The 14,386-nt window shown below is 43.4% G+C and overlaps 1 protein-coding gene and 1 long non-coding RNA gene across 2 annotated transcripts in view; both read left to right on the top strand.

Moving 5' to 3' along the window:
• Window positions 1-1,150: 1,150 nt before the first annotated feature.
• Window positions 1,151-3,958, top strand: LOC144727535 (uncharacterized). Its single transcript, XR_013587414.1, has 5 exons — window positions 1,151-1,284; window positions 1,497-1,618; window positions 2,040-2,150; window positions 2,359-2,457; window positions 2,657-3,958. It is a non-coding gene; the product is annotated as an uncharacterized LOC144727535 (long non-coding RNA).
• Window positions 3,959-6,094: 2,136 nt separating this feature from the next.
• MCM5 (minichromosome maintenance complex component 5) overlaps window positions 6,095-14,386 on the top strand; it is a 14,900-nt gene continuing 6,608 nt past the window's right edge. The window contains exons 1-9 of the mRNA XM_078606318.1: window positions 6,095-6,442; window positions 7,384-7,510; window positions 9,140-9,268; window positions 10,073-10,245; window positions 11,281-11,436; window positions 11,837-12,006; window positions 12,420-12,591; window positions 13,310-13,421; window positions 13,807-13,950. Of these exons, the coding sequence (XP_078462444.1) occupies window positions 6,273-6,442; window positions 7,384-7,510; window positions 9,140-9,268; window positions 10,073-10,245; window positions 11,281-11,436; window positions 11,837-12,006; window positions 12,420-12,591; window positions 13,310-13,421; window positions 13,807-13,950 (1,353 nt within the window). The 5' untranslated portion in view covers window positions 6,095-6,272. The remainder of the gene's footprint in view (window positions 6,443-7,383; window positions 7,511-9,139; window positions 9,269-10,072; window positions 10,246-11,280; window positions 11,437-11,836; window positions 12,007-12,419; window positions 12,592-13,309; window positions 13,422-13,806; window positions 13,951-14,386) is intronic.

Genomic DNA, 14,386 nt, shown 5'->3' with positions numbered 1-14,386 from the left:
GTTGACCCAGGTTAATTTTGCAAAAGAGACTTAAAGCATCAATGGGTTCTCACCTGGTGAAATAACATCAACCAAACAATTCTAAGCTACTCATATTTTTGTAATGTCCTGCCAACAATTTTTACATGGTTGGGGAGACATGCATTAAGCGAATTATATAATTGTGACATGGGCTCTCTGGCAGCTCTCAGTTCCATTATGGTGTAAGCAGTTCCTGGTGGTTGTAGAAATGAGATATAAGGGTTAGAATGGTTAGATTAAACCTTTTTTATTGATTTATAGGAGTGACTAGTTATGGCATTCATTTTAGGGTTTTCATGAGTCCTTCATCTCTATTTTACACAGGTCCAAAATGATAAAATTGGCATGTGTTAATGGGCGATATGACATCAAAACATCTGTAAATGTAACCACTTATCTTTATTTCTTGTCTCCAAGTCTTTCGTCTCTCATTTATCTCATTTTCATTTTACCTGTGAAGATTTAGGGTTGCGTTATCAGATGGCAGAGAAATTTCCCTGTTACAGGCCATATTGTGTAAATATTTTGCAAACTAAGAATGTTTTGTGATGTATGTGTAAAGTGATGCAGAGCTTGAATGATAAACATTACTTTCATGTGTTCTCCTTCATATAAATAATACTGGTATTGTAAATACATTTTGGCAATTGTTTGCAACACTTATACAGGACGGAATGCATCATGGGGTATAAAATGCTGAACGTATATTTTCCTAAATTATAAATACGTATTTGCATATTGCCCAGGAATGTGCCCCATGTTTGAATGCCAAGATTTGACATTTTTTGAAGACCCGCAAACCCTTGCAAAATGGAATGAGTTTCACCAAGAGAGCTTGTTATTAGAAAAGAACAACCTGTATGTTGAGGGTATGTATATCATTACATTCGGTGTTTATTTTTTACTTTAGTATAAAATACTTGGAACTCATTCCAAATGAATGTGATATAATACTTGCGTCACTAAATATGTACAGGATTCATAACTAGAGGTCCTTGAGTTATATAATTGGCAGTATATGTGTTGTCTCATTAGAAGTACAGCATTGTACTGTACATGTAGTCGACTTATATTTACTGCACTATTAATTTATTGAAATGTGATTTGAATGTTTTTGTCTAGGTGTGGCACATCCTGATATTCTGTTCAATGTTGGTGAACCTTCAAATGAACAGAGTGAGGCAGGATATAAATCAGTCTTGTTAATATTTTTGTTTTTTGATTTCTTCAGTGAGCTAACTTCAAGCTTACATGGTCTAAGAGGTCAGTTATGAACATGACAGTTGCCTTTATTTTTTATTATTATTAAATAAATTATCAATCGTCAAGGTAGAATAAACTTCATAAAATAACTAAAACATTGTAATCTTCGTATTTATTTAATATACTTAGTGCGTACAGTCAGTTTGTGTAAAACATACATCTGTAAAAATAACATTGTGTAATATACTGTACTGTATATAATTGTATGCCAGTTTTGTTGAAAGACACAATGCAGAAATTACCAGAAGTTCTCAAGTCAAATCAAAGTAGCATAAAGAATGCAATTCACGATACCTTAGAGAAGGTCCTTGTTCCTCAGAAAAGACAAAATAAGGTAATAAAGTACAACTTTAATAATGTGTCGTCCATTTGTGGGTTCGTCATCTTGCGTTTTTAAATTTAAATGCATTTATAGTTTTTCACTGAAAATAATGAAAACATTGAACGATTAATACAGTAGTTTATTTCCACGTTATACATTAACTTGTATCAAAATATATTTGTCACTCTTGCATAAAAAATATGTCCCCACCTGAAGAAAGACGCTTGTGTTGCGCCCGAAACGTCGTGATTTGATTTAATTAAATTTTAGTTGTTTTCATTCTATTTTATTTATTTCAAAATTTCCTACGTGACTTTACCAAAAAAACCAAAGAGTATGAATCCTTGCAGTCACGAAAACTTAAGATCTAGAAAAAATAAAAAATTAATGTGTTTATAATAATTTAAGTGCTATGTGTATGTACATTCTGCAGATGCTACTCAAAGCTGTCGTGGCTATTCCACTTCTTGCTGAATCCCTACATGGCATAGTGACGAGGAGTACACACCAACCGTTTCGTGAAAGATACTTCAGAGAATTTAAAGTAAATTAAACATTTGTAAATTGTTAAATATACTTTCATATACATAAAGTATCCCTCTCATTAGCATCATAAATTACATTTTCACACCATTTTAGCAATATCAATAATAATAAAAACAAGTGATCTACTTTACATTGTTTCATATGATGTTGTCTGGAATAATAAGATACAAAGTAAATATAATTGTACATGGTTTTCTTTGTTCCAGTGCTCTGATTCCCAAGAGTTAAGCATTGCAATCCAAGACTCTCTAATAGATATTGCCGGATCCAGCATGGGGATTGACAAAGCGAAATTGAAAGCAGGAGTACGTAAATTCCTTATATCAACTGCCAATAAGACACTGTAACTAATGTAAAACAAGCACATAGAGCTGCCTCAGTTCTAGTGATTTGTTTAGCTTTAAACAAATGTCCTGAATCAACAAGGACATCACATCTGATAACATATTTTAAGTATGCAATTGGTGCTTATCTTTACTCTATTTTGCTTATGATTGTTGACAGATCATTCCGTATTTCGTCACCAAACCCTGCAAGACAGATGGCCTGCCTACACAAAACCCCCTAGAAGAAATGCAGAGCAGCTGCAAAAATATTAGCCAGCAAGAGGAAAGCAGCACTTTTTATTCAGAAAACATTACAGAAATGGATCAGTTTGTGCCATTAGACTTTGATACTAATGGTGCAGAAACAAGTGCTTCTGAAATTTACAGCGATCCTTCATCAAATACAAGCTGTCATAAGCTAAATTGTGAAAATGCATCAAAGTACCGCCATAGGGCAACATATAGTGACACAGAGCTGTCAACTGAAACTAAGGCTGATTTTACATACATAGATTTACACAAGGTGTCCAATAAATTATCCACAACCAAACAGGTTGAAGATATGCATGATGTTACATCGATTGGATCAAGTTTTCAAAACATCTCTGGAAGTCTTGCTCTTAAGTGTAAAAATAAATATTTTACAACGTCAGATATGTTTGAAGAAAAAATTGAGACAACACAGAAGACCATTTCAATGTACAATTATTCTCCAAAAACAAAGAAAATGTGCTTAGAGCAAAACAAACACAAGTCATTGGCATGTTCTGTCCATGGAGACAAATGGTGCAGTTGTGAATGGCAAGTTGAATAAAACATATCCATTTATGCTGCAATAGGATTTGTGAAGGGAGCTTAGAAGATAGAGGTATGGTACGTAACACTATTTGCGAAAATATATACTGAATTATATACTGTGCAGCCCTTTGCTAATCCATTACTGGAATAAGGTCTTGCCACTGATATTAGTTGTGCCCAGTAATCAAACTCAGGTCACTAGAATACTTTGCACAGTATGCTAACCATTGCACTCATGCTCCTCTACCCTCCCCACCAACTCACTTCCTTTTATACTATGGTACATTTACATTATGAAAGTACTGTAAGCAATTTAACGATCGTTCATCATGGATAAGGCTGTGATTTTATTTGACATTTTCAGATATAGGCTGGAAAAGCACTTGGCTGGAAGATTCTACTTGATAAATGTAATTTTAAAGAAACAAGCCTGGTTAATTTGAATAGTCAGTCACTGATTAATTTAATCATTCATATCATAATAAATGTGTAGAGACATGTGTTCTTACAATAACATTGTTACATATTTCTGTCTACTTTTGTAAGGTCACCTGTGAAACTCCATTCGGTATGATTACATCATTAATTAATAATTTAGCAAAATACCTTGTTGAAAAAAAGATGCATATGAAATTAGGGTATATAGTATAGACAGATATTCTTGGATCTTTCGGTAAAGTGACGTAGAAGGGAAATTATAAAATAATACAAATAAAACAATAAAATTCTCACGACGTTTCGGCCACAACACAAGCAGCCGTCTGCATAGGGATGTGTTGTGGCGGAAACGTCGTGAGAATTTTATAGTTTTATTTTTATTATTTTATTATTTCCCTTCTACGTGGCTTTACAGAAAGATTCAAGAATATGAATCCCTGCAGTCACGAATGCTTTAAATCGAAATTTAGTATAGACCTATTTTAATCCCACTGCAATAACATATGGAACAATTTCATTCTTCCACTACAGGACAATGTTTGACACTACATTAGCTCGGCTATTCACTGCATAGGGATAATGAAGCACATTTCTCTTGTGGGCATTCCACATTTTGATTTCGAGCAGAATACACAATTCACATCAGATTACTATGCCTTACACGTGTTCATTGATTTAAAAAAATTACATTGATAGTCTGTTGAACACTGCCTGTGTTCTAATTGATATGTAAAAAAGTTAATGTTACTTCGATATTGTAATGTATTTAACTTATTTCGTGTTACGCTTGTTTTAAACGTGTCACCTTTTTAATGACTGTTTGCTGAACGAATGAGCTCTTGACAGGTTCCTCGACATTTTCATAAGAATTTTGTCAAAATTGAAACGTTACTTTTTGAATTGGTAATTTCTAACACTGATAATCCTGAGCCTACAAGTAGGTCAGAGTCATCTCACTCATGAGGAACATATTTGGCTAAAGTTAATACAGCACTAAAGCAATGAGCAGATATCTAGTGACTACTGTAAATTCAATTTCGTTATCTTATGCTTGGTAATTGTTTAAAATTACGTAAAATAAAAGAAATTACAGTCAACGTGTCCATATGTTCATATGTTGCGTGAAGAATAACGTACTGTTTGTTTCCAGTATGTAATTGACGTGCAGCTTATAGGCGCTATTGCTCAGCATTAATGAGTTTAAGTATGGTATCTTCATGCTTGCCTCCAGATAATATATCCAGCGTCATTTCCATTTCATGTGATGCAGCTATATGATGCCCAAAGAGATTATAACTTGCTCACCCGCCCATGCTGGACATCAGTGAGCTAAAGAGCTTCCTAGCTGATCGGCTTCCTCCTGCAGTCTCAATAAAGATTATGTGTGGTGGCTCCACATACCGAGGAGAGGTGTGCATACCGTAGACAGCTGAACCTTAGGGGTTCCATAGTACCCCGGCTCTCGCATAATGTCCCCGTGATGCAGTCATTTTAAGTCTATTGATGGTCGGCGATGCGGCAATCGACTCATCTCGACGAGTTGTACACGATGCATTATTCACAGTTGAATTTTTCGATAACGGATTTTTGTATGCTAATGCTTGGCGAGGATGTGCTTCTCTCAGCTAGTCGCGATGAAGTTGGATTCGAAAGCCTTTTTGAAGTCCTCGATCTCATCGAGAGCGCTGAGAAAGGCAGATAATGGCCTGGATTCCCAATCACCAAGATCCCACCCGATCAACTTGTGCGTGCGAGCGTTCAGGGTTTCAGCGCAATCGTCCTCGCTGCGTTTCGACACCGCGGAGTGGCACTGATTTCGAATTGATTGGTACCCCAGTCGCGTAGTTAAGGGGCCGTCCATAAATGACGTCACGCGATTTTGGACGATTTTTTAACCCCTTCCCCTTCGTCACACGATGTCACAAAGAGTCAGACCCCCCTCAAATATGACGTCACAAAGCTCTGCCCCCCCCCCAATAAAACATACTTCAAATCGCTTTAAACTATTGTCATTGTAGTGCGTATTTAAGGTGGCGCTGCACTCTGATGTTGTAGTAGAAAACATGTATTTAAAAGTCTATTTATCATCAGGTGCAATCGAAACGTCGTGAAAATTGTAGAATTTGTGTTATTTTTATTATTTTATTATTTCCCTTCTACGTGACTTTGCCAAAAGAACCAATAATATGAATCCCTGCAGTCACGAAAGCTTTAAATCGAAACTTGCTCATCAATCAAATCACGCGGGAGTTGAGAAGGGGGAGGGGCATCTATCGACGTCACCAAATGTCTCACTTGCTCATTGGCTCTCGTTGCCGCGACAACCCTCAAGTTCCCGCCTTTATTTAAAGCTCTCAAGCCAATAAGCGTCGGACGGGCGATCACGTGGGACGGAGGGGGCGGGGCGAGTTCATGAACGTCACACAATTTTCCCGGGAAAATTTTCGCGCCAAAGTTGCCCCCTCACGACGTCACCGCCCGGCGGAGAGTTGCGAGCAAGAAGAGAAGGCGCGGCGCGAAACTTGTAACGGAGGATTTAGAAGAAAACTCGGCTCAACATGTCGGGCTTTGACGATCCCGGAGTGTTCTTCAGCGACACGTTCGGCGGGGACGACAATCAGAACGACGAGGGGCAAATTCGCCGTTCGCAGGCCAAGAAGAGGCTGCGCGAGTTCCTGCGCCAGTTTCGCATCGGCACCGACCGCACCGGCTTCACGTTCAAATACAGGTCTGGCCATAAAACACAACCACCTCGCCGCATTATTACGAAGCCAAAACAACCATGAACCCGTCAATAACAGTAAACGCGAATAATAAGAATGCCGCGTTAGAAGGCGTCGCCATCGCGTGATGCTGAGAGATGGCGGGCGACTGGGGGAGATGTTCGCATCCAGCAGCGGATTAAACATGTTGATGTTGACGCACAGTCGTGTCATGGTGTATATGTGGTTAGCGGAGCACCGAGGGATATACGTGTTGTCAATCCGTCGCTGAGTGGAAGGCCTCGCCACGCGTCGTGTCGTTAATCGGCGTTGTTTAGCCATACTTCACCACCCTGGTCAATGCGGGTTTGGTGAGATGTGTGTGTCTCCACTATCGGCTCGGACACGACTGCTCTCAATGGTAGCCGCAGCCCCACGCTTGCAAACCTGGCGGCTTAAAAGTGTCCGCCCTGGGATGATGACAACTAAACTTCGCCTTGTTTCGTGGTCGTTTCGAAGTACTGCAGTGCGCGTGTTTGACCAAAGCTTGCGCCCTTCTACCCATTATCCGCAGGCAATGGGAAGTAGAAATCCAGCTATCAATCCGATGGTTTAATGGTCTCTCCACCCCACGTGGGTTCTGGTTTTTGTTTTAACACCAAAACGTCACCAGGCTCTATAGTGCGGATTTGCCAATAGGGGGATGTGTTGCACAGGATTTCCGATTGACACCTCTGATGAGCACGGTTGGCAACGTACGGTGCTAAAGAGGTTCAACATACATACGTACATGCATACGATTGTCCAAATCTCCGTCACCACTCATGGTAGCTGTGGCCGGGGAATCAAAGTAGGGTCACTGAATATTTAGAACAGCGTGCTGACGACCATTGTGCCCACAGGGTACATGATTTCTACAATAGCCACTGGACTCCTGTATGTGTGTGGTGACTCCAATGCTGAACAGGGATGAGCTGAAGAGGCATTACAACCTGGGCGAGTTCTGGATCGAGGTGGAACTGGAGGATCTGTCGAGCTTCGACGAAGACCTGGCTGACACCCTGACCAAGCAACCCGCTGAGTTCCTCCCCTTGGTACGTGCCGCTGCCGGGCATCAGCCCTCACCCTATGTGTCTTCTACTTCTCACAGTCTCTTGCCATCACCATCCTGTGAGCTGGGAATCATTTGTCCTTGTCCCACTCCCATACCATTTTATGTCTACCCCTTGCTGTATAGTCCTCCATTGAGGTGTAAATTTTGTCCCAAATATTTAACCGAAAGAATTTTCATCTGAGAGAAATTATAAATTAGCCACACGTGGCTATACTATGCATACACCTAAGTTATCAGCTTCACAAAGGCTACATCAATAAGGCAACATTTTTGGGGAATATAATGAGATGAGAAGGCTTGGCAAAATTGGGCACTACTGGTAATTTTGAGGGCAAGAGTTGGAGATGTCGACAAAGAAGTGATCTTATGAACAATGCACAGTCCCGCCAGAAAAACGCGATTATGCGATCGCAAGATTTCACGCAAAATCAGCCAAAGTCCGCATATTTATGCGGGGGGCGCGTTTTTTCAAATACGCCGCACTTTCGCCGCATAAATTGCAGATTTCCGCGCGCAAAATATGCGGGCTTGCATGATTTCATAATCCCCGCATTTTCGTTGCAAAAAGTCACATATATCTTAGCAGAAAGTTGAAAAATGTTGCGTTTACTTCACACAAGCGCAGCCATTTCCCCTGTTGCCATGGGAACGTTATGAAGTGACGTCACTCATTACGCGACATCATTGAAAAGCTGCAAACCCCGCGATGCCAATGAAACCATGATGAAGCCCGCAAATCTTTCTCATTTGCCAACAAACATAAGCGCAAAAGACCGCGCAAAGCAGTTCCCCAGTGTGTTACATGACAGTGGGGGCAAATTATTTTGCATAGCTACCTCTGTAAAACAGGAAGCACACATTTTATTTTTTAATATTTTATTTATTCATTTTTACAGAAGTTGTAGCATATTCATTTTGTAAAGCTACAGAACTTGTTCGACTCAATGTTTTGTAAGTTTGAGCCATCTGTTAAGGTCTGAACTAAAACAAGATGAGAACTTAAATATTCCCAGCACTTTCTGTGATGTAGTATGCTTGCTTATCATAGGAAGTAATAAGAAATTACTCTTTACATTAAAGTAGTAGCCTAGTGAATAGGGTGTTGGGGGAATCACTTTTTTTTCTCTTTTTCATCAAACCGCAGTTTTTGCAAGTTCCCGCAATTTTTGCAAGTTCCCGCAATTTAATCGCATAAAATTGCATAAATATCCCGCATATTCCATCGCATTTTTTAAGAAAACGTGCCGCATAATCAACGATTTTTGCCCGCAACAATCACCAAAAAACTCCGCGTTTTTCTGGAGGGACTGAATGCATTGACGTGGTTCAGTTCACAAGCAATGACAAAGTGTAGCATGTCACAAGAAAAGGCCCAGGCAGAGATTGAGATCCAAGACTGCCCCATTATGATGATTACCAGACAAGAGATTCCACAACGCTCCTCCAGACTCTAGTATCAGTTCAGATTAGCACCGTTGGCTACGTACTGTGTGAAAGAACTTGAACCATACATACAGACTGACCACTGGAGTTTATCAAACCCTCATCACTGCCACGGTTGTTGTGGGTCCTCCCTATCCTCTCCCCTCGCCGTGTCTGTCGCGCGCAGTTTGAGGAGGCGGCAAAGGAGCTGGCGGACGAGGTGACGCGCCCTCGCCCTGCCGGTGAGGAGCAGGTGCAGGACATCCAGGTGATGCTGCGCTCCGAGGCCAACCCGTCGTGCGTGCGCAACCTCAAGGTAAGAGCGCTGTTTGCGGTTGTCCTTGGTGGAGCCGAGCCGAGTGACTCCGTGCTGCGTCGGTGTAACCCCGCGAGGTGCAGCCGTGCTGTGCCAACGGGCAGTCGGACCTGGTGCAGAGATGACAGAGGAGAAGAAATTTGGGATATTTCCCGGGAATATTAACCGTACAGAGTGGACCTATTGCTGAAGGAGCAAGACATTGAATACGAGTTTTGCTTATATGTGCTTTTATCTTTTAAGGGACGGGATTTTTTTTTAAACCCTCGTTTGTGAGACCTATCACAGTCAGCCTTTCCACGTTTACCAATCTTCTGCATTAAAATACAAATTGATTAGTTGCACACTACAAATAACTGATGATTTGTAAACACTTCCCATGTAAGGTAGAGGGCCCTGATTCAAATTAAGGTTCTCTTATGACACATGCATGATTGATTTAAGCAAGTAGGAATTTGTAAGCAAGGTAAAACATTTGACCATGCTTCAACTTTATGCTTGACCTTATCGGTAAAGGAGGAAGAGGGGGGTGCTCAGGGACCGGTTCATGTTAGCCGTGGCCTTGAATAAAACTCAGGTTGTTGGGTTTGTAACACTGTTCACGAAACACTGTGCCACTTCTCCCACCTGAGCAAACATACATGAGAGTAAAACAAGAAAACACACGTGCACCGTTGGAATAAAACTGGGATCTTGACTTGTCGAACCTCTGACCACTGCCCTGCGGTAACACCGCTGTAAAAGCCTTTTAAATGTATGCGTTCTCACCGCTCGTCCCTTCGTTCGCCCCCCTCGCCCCGCAAGTCGGAGCAGATGGCGAAGCTCGTGAAGATCCCGGGCATCATCATTGCGGCCACGGCCGTCCGCTCGAAGGCCACGCGCATCGCCATCCAGTGCCGCAGCTGCCGCAACACCATCAACAACATCCCCGTGAAGCCCGGCCTCGAGGGATATGCCATGCCTCGCAAGTGCAACTCGTGAGTGCGGCGCTCCCGTCATGTCTGCCAGCGAACTGGGGGTGCCCTGCAGTGGCCAAATGTTAACTACCTTGCCCGGTATACAGGAGGTCGTGGGTTCGATCCCGATGCTATGTCTGTATATTTGGAGTTTGCATGTTCTACCTGTGGTCGCGTGGATTTTTCTCTGGGTCCTCCAGGTTATAAGCCACTTAATTGATCTATCATTTCTGTCCAGGTCGCTTCGGAAAAAGAGCAAGACAGCTCATTGGGCCTTACCTTGTAAAATAAAAAGAGTTATGTTTAACTGTCGTACGCAATGCAGGGTGTGCACATTTATTCAGGACACTTGTATATAAATTTCACAAGAGGCATGAAAACTAAAAACTGCCCACGTCTTAAATGAGTTTTTTTTACGACAGTAATATGCATAGAGCAATCATTGTAAAAAAAAGTAAAACACCAGCTTGTCATGGGAATCGCCAATATACAGTAAATGTTTACGTAAGTACATATTTAAGAAATTGGCTCTTCAAAGCATAACTGCTGGGTTAAAACGATCAAAAGACACTAACTTCACCCAATACGGCAATTACAAGCTCACTGCTGATCAGTTGCCTCCTTATCACTCGTCTGTCGCTGCTGTCATAGGCACTGTTCCCGCGAATCCCACTCATTGATTCCTCAACCCATGTTGAGGACACGGTCACCAGACTGTGACTGTTCCATCTCATCCACACTGCTCAACCATCACCACACCGCTCATTTCCCCACACTGCTCTAATTTGGAATTACCTTCATTGTCTTGTTTCCCAAGTTCTAACTGGACTCCATTCGAGAAGCCTTATCAACGCTTGTTGTATGTTAAACATTTAATTGTGCTCCTATTTTCTGGCCGCTTGGCATTTTGGACTTTTGAGCCTGTGCTCAGCAACAGTGATGATAAAAAAATAATCCCAATTTTTTTCTCAACCATATTTTTTCGGGTATTTGGAGCATGAGGAGGCGTCCCTTGCTTAACTTGTTCCCACCGATTTGTGGTTGTCTTTCATGCAGTGAGCAGGCGGGGCGGCCCAGCTGTCCCATGGACCCGTACTTCATCATGCCGGACAAGTGCAAGTGCGTGGACTACCAGACCCTCAAGCTGCAGGAGGCCCCTGACGCCGTGCCGCACGGGGAGATGCCGCGACACATGCAGCTCTACTGCGACCGGTCAGCATCGCCGGCTCGCTTTGGCGTCGTGCGGTGTCTTTTGTATTTTAAGAAGTTCATGAATAGTATGGTCGCTGCTACCGTGGTACAATGGGTTAGTACATGGGACCTGCATTAGCGCCGCAGTGGCGAGATGTTAACTCCCTCGCCTGGTATGCAGGAGGTTGTGGGTTGTGATCCCAACCCTGCCGCCTGCATATTTTAAGTTTGCATGTTCTCCTTTATATATCACCAGAAAATGTACACTTATTAAAACTTTTGTTGCATTTATATTGCTTGCTATGATGTAACATCTGGATCAGAAACATGGATACTTCCAAGTGTTCAATTACAACCAAACTCATAAAAACATACGACACAAAGCATTCCTGTGCCTATTTACTTTCCCCCCGCTGCACAGCTACCTGTGCGACCGTGTGGTGCCGGGCAATCGCGTCACAGTGATGGGCATCTACTCCATCAAGAAGGCCTTCACCAAGATGCAGGGCAAGGGCCGGGATCGCACAGGAGCTGGAATTCGTAACCCGTACCTCCGCGTCGTCGGAATCACCGTGGACACGGACGGCGCCGGTGAGCAGCCTATCCATCGCCGCCGCTGCTGCGGTTGCTCTTGCTCTTTAACCCTTTCCTGTTCCGATGACACCGTTTGGCGCCAGCTTTCAGAGTGCGGTTGTGTCGCAACAGTTCTCTGTGGTGAGTGCAATGTCTTTAAAAACAATGGCGCTACGCCTCTATAAATATAATTAACGATAACCACTTTGCTCGCTCCGAGATGCAGCGGTGAATGGGGCACCCCACCCTGCAACTTGCAGATGTCTCGGAACGGGAAAGAGTTTAACGTTTCTGCCACTAAGACTGCTGCTGCCATCATTGCAGCTGCTGTTGCTCGCACTGCTTCCCCTGCTGCTGCTACAAATTTTGCTGCTCTTGTCAAGACCGCTGTTGTTGCTAACACCCTGTGAACGATTATTGTCCCACCACAGGCCGCAGCATGGGCATTGCACTGAACCCACAGGAGGAGGAGGAAATTCGGCAGCTGGCTGCGTCGCCCAGCGTCTACGAGACCATCGCGCGGAGCATCGCGCCCTCCATCTACGGATTCGTGGACATCAAGAAGGCCATCGCGAGCCTGCTCATCGGGGGCTCGCGGAAGAGGTGACGTCACTCCCCCGCAGCATGGCGACGGCTGGCTCAAGATGATAATTTTGCCATTGTCACAGAACAGACGACAGTGATTTTATTGTGTTGTCGAATACCACGGTGACCCTGGGAACAGGGTGTAGCTGGCCCGTGGCAAGATAACCAGACTGCCCGATGTACAGGAGATGTAGCACAATATGTTGCAGCAATTCCTATGTGCAGTTCCAAGGCTTTACAATTCATAATAATACGAATATTACAGCTCTTTGTCAGTCCACCACTGTATGAAGGCCTCCCCCACACCGTGCTGGTCATGGGGGTTGTTTGACCATACTTCACCATGTTGGTCAGCGCAGGTTGGTAAAGTGGAAGGACACCCAAGGTTGCTTCTGATATCACTCGCTGCTAATGTTAGCCGTGGCCAGGATTAAAACTTTGGTTTGCAAGTTCTTAGCATGAGTGTGCTTTACCTCTGCGCCATCAGTCCACGCATAGGTAGTTCTTAATTGTGCTTGCATCTCATTTGTGATGGCAATATTGTGCTGAGTGACTGTTTCTGAAAAAAAAATTCTGTAAAACTATTTTAATAAAAAAACTAGTCAAATTTGAAGACTACATTACCATATGTAATCTGACTTTTGCAAATACAGTATTTTCTCATAGCTTCATATGTTTTGAAACATTTGTGTGTGCTGTGTGTATATGAACGCCGTGCGATTGGGACCCATTACAGGCTGCCGGATGGACTCACGCGCAGGGGTGACATCAATCTGCTGCTGCTGGGTGACCCCGGCACGGCCAAGTCTCAGCTGCTCAAGTTTGTGGAGCGCTGCTCTCCAATCGGGGTGAGCGTGCGTGGAATCCCTGGCCTGCGGTGGCGTGGTTCCAAATCAAATGTGACGTCGCACAAACCTCCCCTGTGGCTCTCAAACACCGGTTATGCGTAGTGGTCACCCCCTTGTTAAGCGCCATCCAGGCTCGTACCTGCTTAGCTTTCGAGAGCCGATGAGATCTGTTGCATTGCGTGTTATTTTTATTGTGGGCAGCAGAAGGCAGTGCAACAAAAAATAATTGGAATATTGGACTTAGATGCTGCTTCGACTAAACTCCCCACTTTAAACCAGCACTGACGTTGCTCAGCACACAGGATTAATGAAAAGTGCTTTAACCGGACGATTAACGTGTTCTCTCGCCTGCTCCGGTGCGCCTGTGTGCGTGTGCTGCACACAGGTTTACACGTCGGGCAAGGGCAGCAGCGCGGCGGGACTCACGGCCTCTGTGATTCGCGACCCTGCCACGCGCAACTTTATCATGGAGGGTGGCGCCATGGTGCTCGCTGATGGTGGCGTCGTGTGCATCGACGAGTTCGACAAGGTCCGCTTTGGTGTACCAGCCTACACCGCTATCTTCCATCCTGCCTGCCTGTCCACTGTCGTGAACCAGCCTACCGCTTTCTTACATCCTTGCCTGCCTGTGTGTTGGCTTGCCAGCCTACTGTTTACTCTGATTCTGCTGCCTGTTGGCACAGGCCTGCCTCTTATTCCTGTCCTGCTTTCCCTTTTGCACAGACACACACCTGCCCACTCCTCGGAAGCAGCGTGATTCACACCGCGAGCTCTGTGCCGTGAAAGTAAAAACAAATTATGTATAGCTGGATTAATTGCAACGTTTTAGTCTCACCTCCACAATAGTTTAGTCAGGAAATGGCTTCGGTTGTTGCGTGGCTTGATTGTTTCAACGCCACCATTAAAATTTTCGGAGATCACAGCAGAGGCTAAAAGTTGAATTTGTCGAACCTTTGTTGGCTGGT

The sequence above is a fragment of the Lampetra planeri genome, chromosome 25 (genome assembly GCF_965212315.1).
Source record: "Lampetra planeri chromosome 25, kcLamPlan1.2.h2, whole genome shotgun sequence".
Taxonomy (NCBI): Eukaryota; Metazoa; Chordata; class Hyperoartia; order Petromyzontiformes; family Petromyzontidae; genus Lampetra; species Lampetra planeri.
The sequence above is the reverse complement of the archived record's forward strand: the minus strand, read 5'-3'. Positions and strand labels throughout refer to the sequence as shown.